This window comes from Calonectris borealis, chromosome 2 (genome assembly GCF_964195595.1).
Source record: "Calonectris borealis chromosome 2, bCalBor7.hap1.2, whole genome shotgun sequence".
In the NCBI taxonomy this organism is placed as follows: Eukaryota; Metazoa; Chordata; class Aves; order Procellariiformes; family Procellariidae; genus Calonectris; species Calonectris borealis.
This window is the reverse complement of record NC_134313.1, coordinates 86,949,505-86,974,464: the sequence shown is the minus strand read 5'-3', so window position 1 is coordinate 86,974,464 and position 24,960 is coordinate 86,949,505. Positions and strand designations below refer to the sequence as shown.

The following is a 24,960-nucleotide window of genomic DNA, read 5'->3' as shown; positions in this document are numbered from 1 at the left end:
CCACCCCTAATTTTACCAAATGTGCAGCACATGGAGAGAGAAGGAAGGGAAGTCTTTAAAGATAATGTCAAAGTAAAAAAAAAAAAAAAAAAAAGCCAAAAAAACCCCAAAAGAAACTCCTAACAATGCTAACAACGCTGGCATAATAGTTTCCACAGTGTTAACACAGGCGAAGACAAAGAATTTGGGAGAACAGTTACAACTCTATTTTTATTAAACTCTTGAATTCCCACAGATCTACTTCCACTGAAGCCAAGAGGAATTCTGCCATTAGTTTCAGCAGTAGTGCTAGTCTTGCGGTGCTTATTGTGGACTTTGATCCTGCTGATGCTTATGTTTAGGAGTAGGCATACTGGGCTTGTGCATGAAGTTAATCACCTGCGTAAATGCTTGCAGACAATCACATTCTGATCCTACAAATATTCATGCTTGAACTCAACTTCAAACACAACAGTGTTCAAACTGAATGTTTTCTGTAGTTTCAAAGCCTCCTGGTGAAGGAGGCTATCACCTACACTGTGCTTTGAATTAGGTCCTGTACTTTATTCACTGCCTCGTACTGTGGTGTGTAGGATGCTCAGACAAAGCTGATCTTCCTAACAGGAAAAATAAGCAAAGTTACTTTCTCATGCTTCGATAACATTTATTTGTGTGTGGCTGCAAATTTCATTTTGGAAGAAATTATAATCTATTAAACGTGCAAAGCCTGAAAGAGTAATTTTACTGTAATGATATTTCTAATACATGGCTTATATATTTTTCATAATTTTTATGTCAACTAAATTTTGAACAATGAGATTGAAATTACAAATGTGGGTAGACAATATTATTATATTCAAGAAAATGTGCCTGCTCAACTGTGTAAAAGGATACATGCTGCCTTTAGCAAATAATTTCTGAGGCTTTCCAAATAAAGCAGTGAACTGGTAATGATGCTTGTCAGTTGATGAAATAACCTATTTCATTTACAGATAGGATTTTCTTGTGATTTTGAATAAACAAAATGTCTCCAAAGGAGCATGGTACCTTATTTGTGTTTTTTTTTACTATTCAAGTCTTCCTGAGCTATTGGCATTCTTGAGTCCCAATCTGAGATATTTTATTCAGGAATATGCCGTATACCCCTTTCTACCATTGCTTACTTCTACAGCAATAAACATAGTGTTTATCATTACGTTCCCTATATATTCTTTCCATAAATCACAGAGAAATACTAGCTTTTATTCTTATTCTCACTGGTTTACATGCAATGAGGTGTCATAGGCATGGTCCTCTGGCCTTTATGATCTTTTAAATGTATTTGTTGTTGAGTGCCATTTTGTTCTTGTTGCCCACTACTCACCAATGGCTTTCTCAATTTCATCCTGCCTAGTTTTTGAAAAACATCATCAAGGTATAAAGAGACTATTGAAAAGGAAATTAGTAGCTGGAGGCACCGCATCAGGAAAAAAAAGTATTATTCTGTTATGACTACAAACAGTAGCATCAAATGTGAAAAAAAACTTTCAAATAATTAGCATTTAAGGGAAATGGGTTTGGAATAATTATCAGATTGCTTTTAAGCAGCTATGTTTACAAGCGCATCTCTGCTTTCTGTTAAGTCCTTGCTAGGGAAAAATAACAAATAAGTACACATTTTGAGTTTTGAATCTGCTCTATGTTCATACTTTTTTACAAACAAAGGCTCAGGACAATAAAAAAACAATGGTATTGCCCTGTTCCTCACAGCTCCAGAGAAAGTGAAAGTTGCCTATTCTTCCCAAAGGAGCTTCTTTTATTGCTCCTATATATGTGGGGGAATAAGCATGCTCTTCTCCATCTCCCATACTGTGACTCTTCCAACATCCTTTAGGTGAGGGATCTTTGAGTAGACTGTGCCAACAGCCTGTATACGTCCACTGGGACACCTCTTTGCAAGCCCAGTGAGGTTACTTCCAGCCTATTGCAGCTACAAATGGGTGTAAAGAGACCAGATCTGATCCACTCTTCATTGCTATTCATACTTTAAGCACTATTTCACATATTTTTTCTTCACATAGGCTTTTCGCCTCTAGGCCTATCTAGTGCTTTCCAAAGTGACTGGTATGAGTGATCAGGGTCACAGAAGCTGTTCATCAACTTCTTGGGAGCTCAAAGATTTCAAATAATCTGAACACCAGAAGTACTAAATCTTTTATTATATCCCATTTTCCCTTAAGCGTTCCAACTCTGCAAAAAATAAATAAACAAATCATTCTTTATTGTCTTCTTCCTGCAAGGATGGTAATAGCTGGGAAGAGAAAAATAACAAAACTTGAGCTAGCTAGACTGTTGTTATGATAAATGAGTAATCTTTGCACATTTGCATCTACTTTGTTTAATATTTTTCACATACAGATATTTCATCGATTGGAAAAATGATGTGGACAGCTACTTTACAATAGATGCTACTGAAGGAACCATTGCTACTAATGAATTACTGGACAGAGAAAGCACAGCACAGTACAATTTCTCTATAATTGCAAGTAAAGTTAGTAAGTATGACACAAACTGAATTAATATGCTAATGTGGTATTTTTTTCAGAATGTAGTACTTGGGCATAAATATGATGTGAAGAGTGCATGTGTTGCCAAAAGATTATTTAAGAAGACCCAAATAAACATAATTTTGCCAGACTCACTCTGACGCTAAGTGTGATGTTCAAACAGCCCTGTATAGTAAGGTTTTTCTAGTAGCCCTCATGTAGGCACAGTTCCCTCAGAAGCTGAAAAGCATTTTGTCAGCACAAAGAACATGAGAAACTGTATGGAGACCTTCCAATTCTTCTTTCTGATTTTGTAATTCACTCCATATGAAATTAGGTTGGTCAAATAACAGGGCTGTCAATCTGCTTTTTGAAGGTAGAAAAATTTAAAGACTCACTCCATTCTCAGACAAAAAGTACACTAAAACTGAGTCAAGAGGCCCTAAATGAATCAATCTGTGTGCTGCATCTCCGCTCGTTTTCTCTCTGCCGAAGACTTTACACCTAACCACTTGTTTTTATTTTCCTATACTATCATCTGTGATATTTTTTTTTTTTCATTTCTTGTCTTTGTGTCTTCTCCGACATAGCTTTTTTTTTATAAGACATCCCTTCTTCTGCTGCATTATGTAGCTGCAGTTTTCTTCATTGCCATCCTTCTGTGTAGCATTCCTCCTTCATTATGCTGTTAGACTGAAACTCTCATAGGTGTATATCACCCTTTGAATACAAGTCTTTCGGTCACTGAGCAGTTGTGTAAAGGCCACAGAAGTCTTTCTGTTGACATCAATAGGTTGTATAAGAGGACCCCTGCTGTATTTCCTATTCATTCTGTATTGTTTATGTGTCCAGAAATGCAAGTTTCTAAAGCAAAGAACTTGTTTTCCTCAATGTATTTCTTGGCACTGAATCTTCAAAAAATAACACATGCTACTAACAGGAAGAGGGAGATTTTGGAAGAAGTGAAAGTATACATTATTTAAAATAAAAAAATAAATTCTCAGTTGTAGTTATCTCAAAAAGAACCATAGGCTCATTCCCTGGACCCTGAAAATATAATGAGGACACCAGTCAAATGAAAACTTGACTTTCATCCGTAGCTTGGAAAAGGAACAGAGGAAACTAATCTATGACTAGTGATTGAGTATATGAAGATACATGTGCATGTGTGTATTGACAGAAAGTCCAGCAGAACTGTAATTTGTTTCCAGAGAAACTGAAAGGCAGGTAAATGCAGAGAGGAGGTCTCGTAATGGTCTATGTTTCGGTAAAAGCTTAACTGTTTAGATTTATTAGTGGACAAAGAACATTTGAGATTTGTAAATTTTTTCTGCAGTAAGGCAACAGTTTTAGTAAACTTGGTGTGTATCTGTTTATTATTCCCAAGAGTAACTAAGGGTAGCTAAAACCTCCAAGTCTACTTGTCTGTCTACCTTGCCAGCACATTTATAGTAATATCATGTTTATGTTGAGCTGTATCAGATATAGGCTAGATTATGAAATTCCCAATTTTAACAATTGTCTAGTTAAGAATCTACACCTAAGACATATTTGTGATTCATTTCAGCATACCTCAAAATATTTCTACATTGACTATTATCCATAGCATTATGCACAATTGCCATACTGGTACTACACCAGTAATTGGCAATATTTTGGAGGACTTGAGGTATACTGTCAAAACTTTATACGCAATTGTCTGACTAAAAACTAGCACAGAAATGAAAGCTGGAGTTTGAGGGATGACACACTGCACACAACCAAAAAAGGTTAGAGAGAAGAGAAGAAAACATCTGAAGAAAAAAAAGGGGAAAAAATTACTATATTTGAAGAAATTCTGCTATTAAAAAAATTGCCACTTGTTCAGTACTGATATAGAAACACTGAAACTGCCATCTCTTATCAGTGAAAAAGTGCACTGAACAATGCCTTGACATATACATGATTACCTAAGGAAAGTGGCCTGGTATTGCAATCAGTTGCATAAACTTGCCTCAGGCATGGACACTATTGTTACCTAAGTATTTTCAGTTCTCCATGACCCTATCTCTTAAAATAAACAGACTCCAAACTAGTAATAGGCATATTAAGTTCTGTTACTTAAAAAACTTTATTGCTAAAATATGTATTTTGTCTTCTCACTGTGAGAGAACAACAACAACAACAAAACCCACACCTTTTAGACACATCCTAATGGTCATTCTGCAAATTATCTTTTCTTGAACAGACCAATTATAAACAGCTTCATCCCCATTAAGTCAGAGAAAAAAATAAACTAAACCAGCTTTGCCATCATTCTGCTATACGTGGAAAATGATGCCAAGGTCATGAGCAGGCTTGCATGGACTCCCTGCCTGTGCCTTAGCCCTGGGGCCTTCTAAGTGATTGTTCCCTTTTGTTCTTCTGTAGCTTCAAAATGAAACCCTGTACGAATCACAGATGATGCTTGTGTTGCATTTTTTCTCACAGCCAGTGAAGTCTTGAAGTAATATTATGACTTTTGAGCAATCAAGTTACCTCTCAAACAATGGCACAAATGGCATGCAGTTTAGATAGCTAAACATAGCAGCAGGCAATTGATAAATGTAAATGTAGATATGGATGTACCATTTAGACTTTTCTTACAAGTTTATAATTCTGACTATTATTAGCACTAAAGCACTAGAAGTTATAATTTTAAAGGAATACACCTCAAAAATAAGGCAGAAGAGAATTACTTTGTGTTTATTAAAGTAACCTTTGCTGACATCGCCTATTGTGGAAAAAAAAAAAGTTTTGTTCGAAAACCTGGTTGTTTGGGAATTTGTAAATGGTTTCAGGTCCAGTGTCCTTATTCTGTATTTATTTGGCATATATATATACTGAGATTATTCTTCCCTAAACTCCAGGTCCTTCCCCTTCATCCCTGCCTACACCAGACATGGTGCAGTTTGGCAGCTTAAAGAGAGGTAGAACTTGGACCCTTAGCAAACAGTTAGTTATGAAATCTGTTTGTCCTGCCTGTGTCAACTTGTACACTCACAGCCAGGGAAGTCCTGGTTACCCAGCAATAACACAGTATATGTTGCATATGGACAGTAGCTGCTGGTTCCACATAGGGAACTGGAATAAGGGAAGTTATTCTACACACGTTATGCAATGACCAGCTCTGACTATGTATCATTATACTGTGATCTTTATTTCTAACCCTGCAAAATTTCCAAACATCTGATCTAAACACTGTTTGGGAATCTGTCTCCAAATAGCAGCACAACTGAACTTGAGAACATCTCAAAGGTGTACCCAGTGTGGAGTGATGGATAGCCTGCTGTCATGTTTAACACAAGACACCATAACTTTATTCTCACCCTTGTTAAAGAAACCTGTCCCAAAGTAGAGATCTTCTTAAGTGGTTGGTGGATGATTGTTCTGCTGACACACGGTTAGACCTGAAGGGTCACAGGGTTAGACCTGAAGGCAGCTGAATGCAGAAGGTCCCTTACCTATCCGTAGAAATAAAAAATCAGCCTTTATATAGATCAAAGTGCATGAACAGGGAAGGGATGTTTCAAACTCACATTTTTTTCCTCCATTTCACTTCCCAATTTCTCTGTACTTCTTTTAGCTCCCTGGCTATATTTCATTGTTGTTTTCTTTCTTCTTAGAGTAAATCAACACTCTAGTTGCCTTCATGTTGCTGTTTCTGAACATTTTTGATCCCACAGACTTTGTCCAAACTAATAAATTAAACATGGCTTGCATTCCTTTCAAGCACAAAGACCAGCTGGCACTGAGTAGCCTATTTCTACACCATTAAACACGATTACCTTCCAAACAGGGTGCCGACATGTAAATCGATTCTTTGAGAGTGGTCCCTCGCTCATAATAACTCCCAGCATATGCATGTGAATTGTCTGCAAGACATCTAGTTGCCCCAGGCCAAAACTCTGCCAAGGGCTGGTGCAAGAACATAATGGTATAAAAAATCACAGGCTAGAGCTCAAAAAGTTCCCCAGTGTGCTGCATAATTACCTAGTATGAAAAGAGGAACTTTTACCTTACGAAAGAGGAAATAGATAAGATGCATAAGACCTTATTTCTGCTTTCCCATCCTCAAGGCGCTAGTTAAGATTGAAAAGAAATATAAAGTAACCATAGTTCTTCCTGTCTAAACCATCTTCCCAACTCCTCTAACTCTAGACCCAAATTTTGTGAATGCTAAAGAAACCCAGTTCTTCTCAATGGTCAGTATCTATTTTCTCAGATATCTTGGATTTTCACAAGTTCATTAGTCAAAGTATTTTACGTATTTTCTACTGTAATATCCTTGAACCATAAAGATGTTAACAGATGGATGGTACTCAAGCAAAAGGAGGAAGCAGGGTAGTCACTGTCTTACAGACAGGAAAACTGAGGAAGGAAGAAGCTAATTAATTTGCCTGTATCTTACAGACAGAATTGAAACCTGAAATCAGTTTCTTAATTCCTAGGCTAGTAATTTAACCAACTTGTCTTCTCATCCATGTAATCTGGTTTTAAAAGGCATGAGCAGATGTTTTCAGTGACTCACTCACTGATACCAGCATGCACATCACTGCTGTGCTCACAGGGCTCAAAAAGATTTGATTTTGAGACAAACAGCAAACAAAACAAGGTAAAATGTCAAATCCTTTTGTTCATTTTAAAAATATACAGTCCCGTAATATATAAACTGTTCCAAAAAGCTGAAAAAATAATTTATTTAAGGTACTTCAAAAAAATATAGCCTAAAAAGACTTCTTATAGAAACTGATGTGTTTAATAGCAATGATCAAAATCAGCTAATATTTCCCATGTACATGATGCATAAATTTTGAATACATACATTCTTTTACTGGAAATTCGTTGTTAACATATTTCTAAGAAGAAACAAACTAACATGGAAACACACTAATCTCCAATGTGTTTGAAGAATGTATCCTGAACTCCTGTTGTTCAGTGTTGTACCTTAAAATAAACACACAAAAACTAAAGGAAAACCTGAGTTACTCCGTGTGAGTTGCTGTGTTCTTTGCAGCGGGTACCGCTAAGAGGCAAGTTTTAAGTCAGGTTGTTTCTGCCAGTAACTGCGTGAACTTGACCTGCTCAGGGCTTTTCTGGTCTCTGTATATATTCAGAGTCAGGGTCTTGCCCTCTACGGACTAAAATAACTTCTTAGTACTTTTTTGTTTCCTATTATACAAAGGAACCAATTCAACTGTGAGCAAGCGATCTAGATTTCTTCTGGATCTTCGGGCATCTAAAGAACCACTGCCTGATTCCCAGCTGCTAGACCAAACTCTGTCTTCATTTATATTGCACAATGCCTCTCGCCATAGAGTCATTCTGCAAGTAGGGATGATGCTGAATTGGAAATGAATGAGGATTAAAAGACATGTTATTAGATATGGTCACTATTAATTAGATATGTTCCTAGGAAAGAACTGCAAATATTGTGTGATTTGGGTAGTGGATTTTTGTGGCTTTTATTTTTTTTATATTCCAAGCTGAGTTTGTAGGATGGTCAGTTTATCCACTAGTTGTAAACAGGTAAAGCATATTTCTACTTGCAGCTGGTCCTACTTAACTAGGAAATCATTGGGGAATACCTTTTGGCTTTGAGAGAGGCCTCTTGAAAACAATTCATTTAGTAGTTCCTAAGAACAAGAAAGAAATAATGGAAAATTTCTACAGTACCACTATGAAGAGACTTTGCCCCTTGCTGTGTTAGTTACAAACAACAGAAAAGTAAAGGTTTATACAAACTACGAAGTAAGCAGCTAATGCAAATAATTTGAAGGGTCCATTTATGTCTGAAGATTCAAGAAAACTGTTCTTGTACTTAACCGTGACCCCATGCTGCCACTCCTACACCTCCCTGATTCATAACATAGATTTCTTGAGTAGTTAACTGTGTCTGTATAGTGGCTGCCATTCTTCTTAAATGCAAAAGGATAAAATAATTATCCTTTTGACTAACCAGCTAAACTCTTTTTTATTTATCTGCTGTCTTGCAAGGGGTCTTAGCATAAAGTAAAAGAGTATATTTTCTGCTTTGTATGGAATTTGTGTCTCCTTTCTGTCAGACATTGCATTTGCAGTAAACTTGTTTATAAAATATATCTAGTGGCTCATGAAGATTATCTGCGTTGGTAGGACAATGCATAATATATACTGGGTTTTAGCATTTCTTTTGCACAAAAGTATTTGCCACTTGCAAATACTTATGCAGTTGAAGAAATAACTGTTACAACATAGCCTAATGGTTTAACCACCAGTTGAATGCTAGCTCTACATGTTTCACTGCTAAATTTACCGCTGACTCTGGCTTTCAGCAAGATTTTTCTTTATATGCTTCTCTTTTACTTTTCTCCATCTTCTAAATGGGTATGCTCCACTTACCTCCTTAATAACTTGAAGATGTAAACAGTGGCTAAGTAATAAATATTGATTTTCTGCATTCTATTGTGGAAAACAGAATTCAGTTTTAATCATTGGAAGTGTTTTCCACAGACTCCATGAAAAGTGATATGAGAAAAGTTTACATCTTTAATTACAGGTACAACTTCAAATTCTTTAATTTATGCTCTGATAAACATAATCATGTTGATTGATTCCTTACTCCATGAAGAGTAATGGATCAAAGTCTGGTACAAAATGATAAGAAATTTGTTTCTGATTTCTCCTTAGTACAAATCAGAAATAAACGGAAGTTGAGGACTTTTAGAAGTCTCAGTAACTGGGATCAAAACAGTTTATGACAGCTCATGGGCACTGGTGATGACAACAAACATAAATAGTATTCCTTAATGCTTTTCTCCTAAAAATCATTTATAGGTAACCCACTATTAACCAGCAAAGTCAACGTTATAATAAATGTCCTGGATGTCAATGAGTTTCCTCCTGAAATTTCAGTTCCATATGAGACATCTGTATGTGAAAATGCCAAACCAGGACAGGTAATTCAAGTTTGTCATGCTTGCTATTTTGCTTTTGCTTTCCTTATTATTTATAGCATTAGAAGTTTCTGGGTTTGAAAATGACTTCATGGTTAGAATTCTTTTACAAATAAAATGTCTGTGTTGGAAATACTCACCTTTTGAAATTCTGTTTGTTGACCTTTATGGTCTTTTTATGGACTATTTATTTTTATTATCCCTGATAATATGGCCTGAGCCACCCTTTACTGTGCATTTAATAGCTATGACAGGAGAAAGAATCCATTCCTTAAAAACACTTAAATATAAGGGTAAAACTGCAGTGAATAAATGAACTAGGATGGATTACACATATTTCTGTACCCTATTCTGAGAAAAAGAACCCACAAGCCCGAAGACAATGCTCCTGAAAGCTTGTTTTTATAAGCAGTTTCAAATATATACATAGCATGCAAAACCTATTTGAGATTCAGAATATCACCTTATACCATGAGTGATGCCAGTATTAATAGAGCTGGCGCCAGAAGCTGTTGGCATGTGCTCCTTCTGCACAAAATTTGTGCAATTAAACACAGTGCTGCAAAGCACGAAGGCCAACCATCACATATAGTAACAGCTAATACTGTTTCCAAGACAAGACTTGTAACTTCAACTGTTCAACTTTGAGAGTTACTGCCAGCCATGGAACGAACATATTCAGCCTGCTGTGTAATCACTGACTTCTCTTTGTATGTATGTAATATGTAATCAGTCCATGTGATTTCTATTGCCTTTATTACAGATTTGTCCATGACTTCATATGATATTCCTATCTCACCTTTTTTTTTTTTTTAATATGTTTCAACTAACTACCATACAACATAATTTAACTTCTAGTTTATCAGATACGTTTAGTTAGTACCTTATCCAGGCACTAACAGTAGAAAGGGAAACCTTTTACAGGGAAGGCTGAGATAAGCACTGAGCTGTCAAAATTATAAATACTTAGACCTTTGTTACATAAAAAAATGCCTTCATTTTTAAAAGATCAGTGGCAATCCTACCATGAAACATTTTAACTGCACTGTGCTTATCTGAAATATAGTAGATAAGACTCTGGGACCCAAAAGTTCCTTCACGCCTAGATGGTACAGACCTTTCAACCTTCTCTACTTCATTTCGAGCTGTAAAATTAGGGTGCAGCTTTGTGAAGTATTACAACATGTACCAGTCGTAACAGGGATAGTAGTAGTAGCAGATAAAGTGAACTGTCTTTAAGTAATCCCTCACATGAAAACAATTACTAGTATTTTGATACAAAAAACAATTAAATACTGCTATGAATATAGGGTAAATATTTCTGATTTCCTTCAGATATGTCAAAGTGAGACCTTCTGAAACATCATGATTCCTCTGGAGGCTATAGTATTCAAACTTCTTGCCTCCACTGTCCAATATATTAGGGGAATGAGAGTAATCCAGCAGGACTTCACTTTCATTGTTTCATTTGATGTTCACTTTGCACTTCTACTTCATTTAGAAGAGTGAACTGACTTCAGAATTAATCTTAATCTGGTTTCAGGTGATACAGACTGTCACTGCAGCAGACAAAGATTTGTCACCAGCTGGGCAAAGGTTTTCCTTCAGACTGTCAGCTGAGGCTTCCAACAAACCAAATTTCACAGTCCATGACTACAGAAGTAAGTTGCTTACCCATATCTCTCTTTCAGAGAGTAGTAGGCTGTGATTATAATGACAAATATGATTACTTTGTATTACAGTCATGTCTACAGACTAACTTTTTTATTTGAGATTTCTAATTGTTTAATTATCTAGGACATATATTAATATAAATTCAGGTCTTGCACCTTTTCTCATTTTTAGGGGACAGGAATTGTCAGAACACCAAAGGCTGAGATTTCCCTACAGGCCTGCAAAAACACTGCTACCTGTTTTATTTTCTTCCTTTTATTATTCAGTATCTCAGGAAGAACTCATATGCCAATGCAGGTATACTTTTAAACACGGCATTATTGCTGCCTTGTTTAAATACTATTACTTTGCTAACTGTTTTCAAAGCACCCACTATTGTGCTTTCTGGAGGATGCATAGTCCTGCAGAAGAATTAGTTCTAAATATGGACAGTGCTGCTGCAGTATAACATCCCACAACACTCTTAATATTTTGTAGATTTTTATAATTAACATCTCTGATTTTTCCCTCAACATTTGTCATAACTGATCATCTTTTTTTTTCTTTTTCACTTGAATGTTTTTGATAAATGGCAAAGAACAACCCATGATGAAAAAATTGATCTTTTTTCCTATCGTAAACATCTTTAAGCATGCAGTCTTGTGTACAGGCACAGCTAAAACACCATAATAAACTGTAGTAAATTTTCACCACTAATTACTTCAATCAAATAAGGAAAAAAAATTAACAATGAGTTTATCAGCTATTAGGTGATCTTTAAAGAACTGTGATATGATAAGCTTTTCATAAAAAAAAGGGTTTACATTACTCTGCAAAGAAAGAACATCTAAAAACATCCAATAAAATTCAGTAACATTCCTTTCCTTATTTAACTATGTAGATTATAAGTATTACTTCTAAGGAAAAGTATATTATTCTTAATTTTTAAAAAAATTTATTAGTTATATTCATTATTATTTTTAATTCAAATTTGAGACAATACTGAATATGATGTAAAGGTTCCTTCATTGAGAATTAAGTTACCCAAGCCCTAAAAAGGGCTAGAAATGGATAATACACAGAATGAAGAAAATTGCAGAGACCACTTATTTAGCCTTTTTAAAAACCATTTAATAGTTTTAATATGACTCACATTATTTTTGGAGGCATACACTTTTGTCAATGTTATGTGATACAAAATTAAAGCCAACAAAATAAGCACAGCTATTAATCATAAAGACCTTTATCATTAAGAAAGTTCAGGAAGAAATAAATTTGAAACAGCAGAAAAATAAACTGTGCTTATTTTCTCTTTTTATATAGCTCCTGTGTGAAGATGACAAGACAAAAATGGTTTATTCCCAAACTTAGTAGTGACTTTTATTTTAGCACGTCATAGATAGCTAAAAACATTTTACAGATGAGCAAAGAATTTCACTTAATGATTTGTAAATACAGTGTATAATGAAACCATAATAATTCATAGTATTGCAGACATGAATTACAGTAACATGAAACAAAAATATGTACATCAGCATTTTATCAGAGGCCATTCAAATAGTTTTCTTGAGACAGACAGTTCAATGACTATGAAGGACAACCTTACAATGGATTCAAGTCCCCTTACTTCTATTCTTGGAAGATTAGGTCATTACTCTTCTCCAGAAATGTTTAGTCTAAACAGCTTGGTTTTAACAGCTACTAGTATTTAAAAATGTTGTGGCATTTCAATATCTAACTATAATTATGCCAAGCAAGATTTAAATGCTTTGCGTCTGTGTCCCACTGGACTTAAAATTTTGGATAATGCCTAAGTTTACTTCCCCTTAATGCTGAACTGTAGTTTCTGTTATTTTCTGTTCCCTACTTAGCTGTTGGTAGTATTTCCTTGGAAAACTCAGCATGATGAACTTTGCTAATTATTATAATTAAAAAATGTTTAAATATAATTAAAAAAAAAATGTTCTCTATATCTTAACAGAAGAAGGAAAATATATCTCTTTAGAGCTTCCTCATATTTTACATGAATTACTTTCATCTTTTCACTTTTCAACACATTTGAAGGACCAGATGGGTAGTATCTTTGTAATTATGTAGTCTTATAACATGAATACTGTGTATTTCTAAACACCTTTGCTCTTTTGGTCAAGATTTCTTTAAAGCAAGAGCTTTAATTTCCTCTTTCTATCCATTTACTAAAATATCCTTTAATTTCACCAAGATTTAAGTTTTTCAAATAATTACAAACTATTGTTTTAAATATAAGTCTTCCAGTTCTTCTTAGGTAATTTTAACATATTTAATTCCTCAAAAGAATCTTTAAACTTAAAAAGGTTATACAGTAATTAAACTCAATGACCTTTCTCATTTACAGCTTTTGTGTGTGCTTAGCATATAAGTTTGGTGAGGAAATTGCTCAAATATTATTAGATAATTAAACTTCCCCATTTAAACCAGTAATGTTGACTCCAAGATTACTTTGGATCTCAGTAGTCTATTAAAAAACTTTCTCTACTGTATAAAAACAAATGTAATATTCCCATAAAAAATTGAATTAGAAACCACCAAGACACATGTTTTTTCATGCATAAATATTTGTGTGTGTGTACCTATATACACACTCCTACAAGCATTTCTTAACGCTTACTAAAAAAGAAGAAATAAGTACACTACTTATCGAAACGTAAGTAAGTATGCTATTTATTGAGACAAAAGGTTGGAATATTTTCCAACCATAAAAGACTTTTTAATTTTTGATGATTTTACAGAGCTATTAGAAAAATCTGTCTAAACAGAAACTCTGTACAATATTTTCAATATCTTCTGCTTTTTGTTTGCCAAAAAGATAGAAGGTCTGCTCTATGCATTATTTAAGGGTATAATAACACAGCCTTATTTTCACTAAAAAAACCTTTTAAAAAAATGAATATTATTAACTTTTGGGTTAGCAATTATGTTAGTACCAAGCAGGTACTTTGTGAAAGGAATTTTTTCTTTTTTTTTTTTGAGGAAACAATCTTGTTCACTGTGTTACAATTAATGCTTTTACAAATAAAGGTGTCATTTAACATTTTTAAACACATCAGGAAGCCCAATAACCAATGCTATTCTATACAGCTAAAAATCATGGGTGGTGTGATATTACAGCAGGTGTAATATGTTTGTAGTGCACCCAAGAGAATAAACTTTTCCAGGTTCCATACTTCTTCAGAATATAACTTAATGAGGACAGAAGCAAGACAGAAGCTCAAGGTTGCCATCTGGAGTCTCTATAAATATGAACACAGGGAAATGTTATGTTTCTAGACTATGCCTTCAGCAGCGCTGAGACCAATCCACCAGCTGTGAATAGAAATGAGAAGCCCTGGCAGAGCTGGAGTATTTCCAGCTGAACCGCCCACCTTTCTTTTTCCACTTTGCTGGCCTCACTCTGCTCCCTAGAGGGCTGCTTCCCTGCTGAGCACACCCAGTTGCTCCTGTAAGAGAGAGAATTTTCCTTCTCTCCAGACTGTCACACACATCCTGAAAATGAATTTATTGCCAACAGACTGAAGAACCAGAAGCTGTCACAGCTTCAAACTGCAGCTCCAGGCTGCTCTGTGTAGAGTTCAAACACATGCCTGTGTCATATTTTCAAAAGGACCTTGAACAATTGAAAGGGGTTGTAAAAGAGCAACAAAATTGTTCAAAGCCAAAGACTTAAGAGCTTGATCTGTTTGATTCTTCTCAAAGGAGAATGGAAAGTAATTTGGTTGCATTGTAACATATTAAAGTGATCTTCAACGTTGCAATTAGAAGAAAAAAAAGAATAGAGATAATTCTATTAATAGAAATAAAAATAAGAATAGAAATAAGATTAAGCTGGGTGACTTCAAATTAGAACTAAAACTCTTTATACAGTGCAGATGATTAATCATAAAAAGAACAAGCTGAATATGGAAGTTGGTTCGATTCAAACAATTTTGAGACATTTTTCTTTTTCAAAACTAAATGTCACTCAACTTGACATGTCCATGTGCCATGTTTGAGTTTGATAAAAAGGGGACTTCTGAAATAAACATTTAATGAGCAAGTGCTTTCTCAATGGTGTCTGATCATAACATATCTGATTTTGGATATTTAGGGTTCCTTCTTATTGTCCTTAATCAGAACTGCACACAAGTATTTGAGTTTTGAATTCAGAGCCTTCAATCCTACTTAGTGACAAAACTCCAAGAAGGGATGAAAGTCATAACACGGACAGCAAGTGACCTCTTCTAAAGATATAGTAAAGCATAAGGGTGAGATAGCAAAGGGTGACTGCAGGCTACCTTCATTCAGATATGTCAGATAATTAATTCCCTGCTAATTTCATTTTGGTTTTGCTTTCAGTGTATTTCTTTTAATCTGCACATCATTTCCTTGCTACTCTGTTTGATTCAAGAAAAGCAGCAATAACTGAATACCTACTGGGGAGAAATAACAAAACATAACTTCTAGGAGTTCTGAACACATTCATGACTATTTGATGGAAAATGTACTGATTATAAAGTACTCAGTTCATTTCGGAGTATTTTTATATTTTTAATGGGGCAGGAAAGTTGAAGGGGTTTTGCATTTTGTCTAGGTATATTACTTTCAGTTTCAAAGGGAAATTAATTAATTAATAGAGACTCAATTCTAAATCCATGTGCAATCAAAGTCCTTTGGACCACAGACTTGGAATATAAAGAGATAAGGAGAAAAGGAAAACTGAAAAGCCTTCCTAATCTAATACCTGTAATGCTGTTTTAAATTATTATTTATATCTTCTTTGAAATTTTAGCTGTCAAGCTAACAAGTTTACAAGAAATGGAATATTATTTAATGCTCTGCAAAAAATAGCTGTACCAGTACAATACCTTCTGTAATGATAAAACAAGGCAATTACATAAAGCATGTCATTCACTGAGTTTCAAAAATGGAATAGCTGCCTATTACTAAAGGTGACACAAACTACAACGGTGAATTGAAGTACACAATAAAAATCCTGTAATGACTGTGTCATGTTTTCCAGACAACACAGCTGGGATTGAAACCAGGAGAAATGGTTACAGCAGAAGGCAGCAAGAGCTGTACTTTCTTCCAGTAGTAATAGAAGATAGCAGTTACCCTGTCCAGAGCAGCACAAACACAATGACTATCCGTGTTTGCAGATGTGATCCTGATGGTACCATCCTGTCCTGCAACGTGGAAGCAATCTTCTTACCAGTAGGCCTCAGCACAGGAGCGCTGATTGCAATCTTGTTGTGTATAGTTATACTTCTAGGTTAGTTCTCATGAAACCATGTGAAGTGTGTTACTCTGATTATTCACCTGTGAATTAATTTGTGTTGTTACCAGCTTCATCTATTGTTTAACAAAAGCCATTGAAAATGTGTGGCAGTTTATGACAACTTTTATGCTTCTATGTTTCTAGAAAAGCATCCCAAAGCACTGACCATGACCATGAATCTGCTAACATTTACATATTTCTTATTGCATGAAGAGAACCAGCTTTCAGTGGAATTCAAACTATAATTTTTCTCTGAAACAGTTGTGTTTAAATACTTTTCTTGAAGAATTTATATTTTTAGATTATTACTAAGGTGGACAAGTCCTACTGACTGTAACAGCAGTAAGGACTTAGTAAGGGCCTTTATTTAATTCTTCACGCCAACTTGAGCAAAAGGAGAACGAAGAAATGAGAAACAAGAAAATAATTGTAATGTAGACTGTGACTGGCTAGATCCGTGTAAAACTTTACAGGAACATTTTAATTTCAGGCAGGAATGGATTCCATAAGGTGGCATTGGCATTTGATCTACATTATATTTAAATATTGCCTTACTTACAGCATGCCCAAAGCAGTCAATTCTCATGTGCATCCTACTTATAATATAGTTTTAATGAACTGATAATGAAATAAAACCAACTTTGTAGCTTACACAGGCACAATGTGGGCTGCAGAAAGCAGACTGATTCTTACAGATGCTAGTCTATGCCTCTTCTTGATACCAGTGGTCTTCCTAGATCTCATGCTACTTCTTATGTAGGTCTAATGCATAGGCAAAAATTGCTGCAGAATTATACAGAATGTAACATATGGATACCTCTTTGCATTTGGATAATATAGTAACTTACCACTTAAGTAAATTACTATGGGCTCAGGGTTACATAAAGAGCTTCTGAGTAGCAGTGGGTAAAAGTCAGAATTTCTGTCCTGTGTAAAAATTTTGTGTTGTGAGAAAAATATTGTTTCAAATCAGAATGAGAATGGCAGATGGCCATACTTCCCATGGAATAGAAATTAATAACAAATACACCCATTCAGAAGAATTTTAAAAAAACAAAACAACCTTAGGTCAGTTTTTCAAAATCAAGAATGCTGTCTCCTTTACCATAACTCCTTGGGACTACCTTTTTACTTTTAGGGGTTTCCTGGGTAAAAGCAGCCAGGGGTGAGCCTCAGCATCAAAGAAATTCCATTATGAAAAAAGCTTTAATTTATTTTCACATGAAGAGATAAGTCAATTAGAGCTCTGTCTTAAGGCAGGACTCCCAGGATATCTAACCTCTCTGTTACAGAGCAAAGTGCCTAGAAGCCCTAAACACATAGCTGTAGCAAAGTCTTTGTGTCCAGTAATCTGGACAGTGTGAACTATGCAGCAGAGAGCTTGGTGCTTTTGGTACACAGATCATTTACAACGGCAGAGTATCTGGGGAAGCGGGAACACCTGAAGTCTGAATTTCGCCCAAATTTGCTAGGTGATCATGGAGGCCTTCAACAGAACTGGGTTTATGTTTCCCTAATGTTCTGTTGAAATAAATACAATTTTTATTTTAAAAAACCAGCATATTCAATCAAAAATAATTATGTCAAAGAACTCCTTACTAGATCTGTTGCTGATTGATGCTCTTGGTATATACAAAACTAATGAAGATATTTTAATTCCTGCTTTGCACAGAACGCCAGACTGAATTACTGAGATTGTTTGGAAAAGAGGTTTTGGTCCTTTAATAACTCCCTTCATTCCAATCAGCCTGGCAATATTACCTAGAAAAAAACTAATGTATAAATAACGAGATCTCCAGTGCTGTGTGCAACCTAAGAGAACGGCATTTATCTTCTATCCAGACTTTCTCCTTACTATTCCATTGATCAATTTAAAAACTGCTTTTGGATTTTCATTTCTTGCTGTGAACCTGGCCTGACGCAGAATCATTAAAATTGAGGTTGAAGTCATTCTTGTCGAACTCATTTCTACACAAAAGACAGTCAACATATTACCAGAATCAGGAGTTATTTTAGGCCACACAAGCCTGACCATGAATTTATAATCATTGCAACTCCTGTATTCATTATTGTGTTACTTCAACAACAGCACTTAGAACACTGTCATTTCTACCAAAGGCAGTTAGGGAATTAAAAATAACAAAGAGGCCAGTTTACCACAAGCAGATTTTGCATTCAATGAAATACATCTCCAAAGGCAAACTATTGAAAAAATCTCACAAGGTGATTGCCATTCAGTTGCCATTTGGAATAAAATCAGGTTGTAACATTTTATATTATATGGAATCACAAAATTACAGTTGGAAAGCACCTCTGAAGATTATCCACTCCAACCTCCCTGTTTACAGCAGGGTCAGTTAGAGCAGGTTGCTCAATATTCAGTTGGGTTTTGAATATTTCCAAGGATGGATACATCAAAACTTCTCTGGGCAACATGATCCAATGCTTGACCATTTTGACAGTAAAGAAGCTTTTTTCTTATGTTTTAATGGAATTTCCTGCATTTCAATTTGTGCCCATTGCCTCTTGTCCTGTCACTGAGTACCACTGAGAAAAACCTGGATCCATCTCTTTACTTCCATCCATCAGGTATTTCTACATATTGATAACATCCCCCTGAGACTTCTCTTCTCCAGGCTGAACAGTCCCAGCTCTCTCAGCCTCTCCTTGTATGGCAGATATTCCCATCCCTTAATCATCTTTGTGGTTCTGCACTGGACTCACTCCAGGAAGTCCATGTCTGTCTTGTACTGAGGAGCCCAGAACTGGACCCAGAACACCAAGTGTGTCTGACCAGGGCTGAACAGAGGGGAATGGTCACCTCCCTAGACCTCCTGACAACCGTCTTCCTAATGCAGTCCCAAATGCTGTTGGCCTTCTTTGCCACAAGGGTACATTTCTGGCTCATGGTGAACTTGTTGTCCACCAGGACCCTAGGTCCTTCTCTATCAAGCTGCTTTCCGGCTGGTCAGCCAACAGCATCTACAGTATGTGGTTGTTCCTCTCCATGTGTGGGACTTGGCATTTCCCTTTGTTGAACTTCATGGGGTTCCTGTTGGTCCATTCCTCCAACCTGGTGAGGTTCCTTTGAATGGTGGTACAACCCCTGTGTTGTATCACCTGCAAACTTGCTAAGGGTGCACTCAATCCCATGATCCAGGTCATTTATGAAGATGTTAAACAAAACTGGTCCCAGTATTGACCCTGGGGTATATAATTAGTGACTGGCCTCCATCTGGTCTTTGGGCTGTTGTTCACAACCCTTACAGCCTGGCAGTTTGGCCAGCTTTGCAATCCACCTCACCGTCTACTTGTCTAGTCCACGCTTTCTCAGTTTTCCTGAGAAGGTTGTTATGGGAGACAGCATCAAAAGATTTGGTAAAGTTAGGATAAAAACAATGCACTTTTCTCCCTTCATCCACGAATCATCTCATTGTAGAAGGCTATCAGGTGAGTTGAGCACAATCTCACCTTCGCAAATCCATGCTGACTACTCCTGATCCCCTTCCTGTTCTCGATAGGTTTGAAAATGGTTTTCAGAATTATTTGCTCTGTCACTTTCCTCAGGATCAAGGTGAGGTTGACTGGCCTAGCTCGTTCTGCTTGCCAGTCTTGAAGATAGGAGTGATACTTGCTCCAATCCTCAGAAACTTCTCCCAGTCCCCATGACCTTTCAAAAATTATCACAAGTGGCCTCAGAATGACATCAAGTCATCTCCCTCACCACTCATGTGTGCGTCCCATCAGGTCCCATGTCCTTTTGTGTGTCCAGTTTGTTTAAGTGTCTAACCTGACTCTCTTCCACCAAGGATAAGTCTTTCTTGTTCCCGACTTTCTCTCTGGTCTCAGGGACCTGGGATTCCTGAAGGACACCTTACCAATAAAGACAGAAGCAAAGAAGCCATTGAGTAGATTGGCCTTTTCTGTGTCCTTTGACAACAGGTCCCCTGCCCCATGCAGCAGTGGGCCCACATTTTCTCTACTTTTTCTTTTGCAGCTGTCATACTTGTACAAGCCCTTCTTGTTGCCATTCATGTCCCTCATGAGCTTCCACGCCAGACAGGCTTTGACTTTCCTAACCACATCCCTGCATATTCAGACAATCATTGTATATTCCTCCTGGCTCACCTGTACCTGTTTTCACCCCTTATATGCCTCCTTTTTTATCTCTGAATTCAGTCAGGAGCTCCTTATTCATCCATGCAGGCCTCCTGCTGCCTTTGCTTGATTTCCTGCTCATCGGGATGGACCACTGTTGACCTTGGAGGAAGTGATACTTGAAAATCAACCAGCTCTCCTGGACTCCTTTTCTCTCCAGAATCATATCACATGGGATTTTTCAAAGCAGATCCCTGAAGAGGCCAAAGTATAAAAACCTGAAGTAGGATTATTTTTTCTCCATTTCAAAGATTCCAAATTATTTTTTTCTCTTTAATACTGTGGCTTATTTTTCTCTGCCATATGGAAATTTGGGGGGTTTTCCTCTATTTTGCTATGGAAGACATTTTTAAAAAAAATCCCATGTCTCTGTCTTTCTGAATTAAGAAGCTGAAGTCCTGTCCAATTCTATTTGTTCACAAAGCAGGCCAGTAGGGAAATTATTTGTTACTTCTTTCAGCAGCACAGCAAGCACTAAGGAGTTAGACTCGTACATCAAACAGCAAATGACTTTTCATTGACTTGAGCACTGCTATTTTTAAAAGAATAGTAGCAGCATATCTTCTAAGGAAAAAAGTCCCTTTGATTGCTTGCAACTTTCAAAGGAAGGTATAATGATATATCATCAGAGTACCAAATTATTTCTGTGCATGTCTTAACTTCAGTTTTCTCTCATTACAGTCATTGTGGTACTGTATGTAGCACTACGGAGGCAGAAGAAAAAGAACACCCTGATGACCTCTAAAGAAGACATCAGAGATAATGTTATCCATTACGATGATGAAGGAGGTGGAGAAGAGGACACCCAGGCTTTCGACATAGGTGCCCTGAGGAATCCCAAAGTGATTGAAGATAACAAAATACGCAGGGACATAAAACCAGACACCTTGCGTTTTCCGCGTCAGAGACCACCAGTGGAAGATAACACAGACATAAAAGATTTCATTAATCAAAGGCTGCAGGAAAATGATGTAGATCCAACTGCACCCCCTTATGACTCCTTGGCAACCTATGCTTATGAAGGAAATGGATCTGTGGCAGAGTCTCTCAGCTCTATAGACTCCCTTACTACAGAGGCAGATCAGGATTATGACTATCTGAGTGACTGGGGACCTCGCTTCAAGATCTTGGCAGACATGTTTGGAGAAGAAGAAAGTTATAACCCTGACAAAGTCACTTAAGTACAGCTACAACAGTGAAATGAAAAGGAAAGTAAACCAACAACAAATTTAAAAGATAAACCTAAGCTTTATAATAGGACAGGATTCCTTTGATTATAAAAGACAGCAGCTGTTTCCAGCAAGTTACTACATTTATCATACTGTCAGTTTTGGTTTGATCTGCAAAGGAAAGATAAATCCTGTAATATACACAGTTTTTTGTGGTTGTTATTTTGTTACTCTGGAATTACACTGAGACAAGCTCAGGCCTATAAGGTACAGTTTACTGACCTGGTTTAGAAAGAAGATAGCTTTCTGGCATCACGGTGGAAGAGTGGTAGCTTTTTCGTAATTCCACTAAAGTGCCTATTGAAACTTTTATCATTTAAGTGGTAAAGAGTCTGCTGTGATGGTGTTACAAAACTGAATGGTAAATTGGACAAGAACTTTAAGACAAGAAGCAATAGCAACATGCTGACTTCTTTTAGAACAAAAATGGAGATCACTTCCTGGAATATATTTAATGACTAAAACTAAGGGCGGGGCGGGGGGGAAGGGGGCGTGTATGTTGTGTTCGGGGGTTATGTTTGGGTTTTTAAAAGAAGAAAACAGTATGTCAAGATGTCATATTTCTTCTTCCTAAATTTCACTGAAAATTTAGATTTAAAATGCTATTGCTCACTCTGGAGATGTAAAGCCCAAATTAAAAAGGAAAAGATCTTAGCATACATCAATGAGTATTTAAAATGTTCATGCAAATATTACATTTTTCCAAAATAATAAAAAGATGAAAGCAGCTATTCCTTTATGTGAAGGAAATTTCCCTTGGCTCCCCCTCTTCTTTTAAAATTAGACTATTATTACTGGAACGTAAAATAGAGAGGGTTTTTTAAGAGTATTATTGTATTTTTAGTACCAAGATATTTTTTCCCTTGTAAGTATCACTAAAGAAGTATATGTAAAGAACTCCACATCATTCTTCTTTGCAATTAGATTGTTACTCTGTAGGTACTATAGGCATACATATTATAGAGACAGTTATTTTCCAACTGACCATCTGCTACAATTCAGCATATCATTGTATTTCACTGTCAGACCCACATCAAACATTTTAGAAAGCCTTTTGAGGATGGAAACCTTATTAATTTTGTTCTTGCCAAAATAATAGCAGAGACAGAATAAAAATATAAAACAGTATGTTTGTCCACACTTTATGTGCATAACCATGCATAAATGTAGCTGTGCAGGTAACACAAGTACAGATATACACAAGGCATTATGACATGGAAGATCTCTTGCAAAACTATTTCATCTGACTTTTTCTGATGATCTAAGGCATAGACATTTTGTAAGATGATGGTTTACGGCCCCCGAAGTGCATATATCCTTATATTCTCCTTCTAAAATCTCTGCGGTGCTATACAATCTGCTTGAGCTCTACTCTTGATTAACAGCACTGGCAAGGTCAGCCCGAGTCTTTCATGAATCAGAAGTCTTTTATCCACCTCAGGTCTACAGCTAACTTTTTGCACTGCTGAAGAATTAGCAACTATCAGATAGATATAGTTAGCTCATAAGTCTGATATTCACATACATAAAGTTCCCTTTACTCTCTTGGGGAAATGCAAAGGTATTTCAAAGTTGTATAAACTAACCTCCCAATGAGACTTTAAAAGGTGTATAGTTTAAATAAGTTTTCAGATCGTTCAGATCGTTCAGTACAATTGGACAAGGCTGCATTAAAAGCACGACTGGCATAGCTTCTACCAGCAGAGTGCTGAGGAAGAGACACAGCATATGGTAACAAGAAAAGTTTGTGAGTTTTTCATTATCAGCAAAGGTATCCTATGTTCCCTGAAAGACAAACTAAGCCAGCAAAAGCTCTCTTCTTACAGGGCAGGGAAGCAGATGGAGTGGTGAGGCCCATTTGCCAGCATAGCAATTTTTGTGTGGAAGGTGTTGTTTGTAATTTTTGCACATCTTGACAGCATAGCAAAGGCAACTTGATACTGCAGGGTGGGCCTAAAACAGAGCTCTGGAAAAAACAAACAAACAAAAAAAAATTGCTACTAGGTACAACACAGGTTTGATTCATACAAAATTCACACTTGTGGAGGTACTTAGCAATGCTTCCTCGTGTAGCATATGCATAACAATGCTTCCTACCCTGCTGCCACAGCTAAAATAAGCATCTGACACTGCTCATTTACACATGTGCAATCCTATAGCCAAACTCTGCACTTAGTAACTGTATTAGTCCTTTACATGTATTTCACTAGTAAAGTCAACATAAGTGAGAGCGGTGTTTGACTTTTTGACATCATGTGGCATGCTTGCTCTGGGGAAACTTGTATTTGTATCAGATACTGGGTGAACATTAGGTCTCTTGAATAGGTTGGCATTTGCTCTAAGCAGGACAATCTGTATGGGAGCCTAATTTCCAAAATGAGTAGACAGAAAATGTGGTCTTAAACATGTTGGTACACACAATCCATATTTGAGAGTGAGTTGTTGTATGTTAAATTAATACCAAATTTAATATCAAATGCATATTTTTGACATTTAAGAGGTTTGTAACGGAGATGTTTCTATCACATAATTAATAAACCTCCAGGAATATTTAAAAAAAATGGTATGTAATTACTAATGCAATTTTCCTAAAAAATCATAATTAAAATCTTTTAAGACCTTTTCTTAAAGAGTGATCAAACAATTTTAACTTAACAGTGATATTTTTTGTAAACAGCTCTATAGAACTAAGGAAAAGAACTGTTTTTCATTTATGCTTAACTTGGGATCCAGGAAATTTGTGTTTAATTTCATGTTCTCTCTTTCTAAAAGATGCTTGTCAGGTTTTTAACACCTTATTTTTTAAAAGGTAATTAGGCAAATAAGAAATTTGCAAGATTTAAAATATATGAAGGCATCTCAGATGACATGAAGTCAATGAGATTAAGGAACCTCAGTGCATTTGTAAATTGTATCAGATAACTACTTCAATTTTTAAGTGCTAGATCTTCAAAAAATCTCTACAAGCTCTTGCACAATCAAGAAGTAAAGTGGATGTCTGTCTTTCTTTTGACTGTGGAAAGAGCCATAAACCTCAAATTCTATCATAGTGACAGGAAGCTAAGATAATGCTTAAAAGGCAAAGAAGAGATAGAATTGAGATGAATACTTTTGTTTAAATTTCCAAACGTAAGATAGTGGTGCACAAACATCTAGCATCATCTTAAATG

General features: G+C 36.1%; 1 protein-coding gene across 2 annotated transcripts in view; it reads left to right on the top strand.

Moving 5' to 3' along the window:
• CDH12 (cadherin 12) overlaps positions 1 to 22,421 on the top strand; it is a 162,307-nt gene extending 139,886 nt beyond the window's left edge. For both annotated transcript variants that reach the window (XM_075142500.1, XM_075142499.1), the window contains 5 exons: positions 2,377 to 2,513; positions 9,339 to 9,460; positions 11,001 to 11,118; positions 16,146 to 16,397; positions 21,243 to 22,421. In XM_075142500.1, the coding sequence (XP_074998601.1) occupies positions 2,377 to 2,513; positions 9,339 to 9,460; positions 11,001 to 11,118; positions 16,146 to 16,397; positions 21,243 to 21,742 (1,129 nt within the window). In that variant the 3' untranslated portion in view covers positions 21,743 to 22,421. The remainder of the gene's footprint in view (positions 1 to 2,376; positions 2,514 to 9,338; positions 9,461 to 11,000; positions 11,119 to 16,145; positions 16,398 to 21,242) is intronic.
• Positions 22,422 to 24,960: the final 2,539 nt, after the last annotated feature.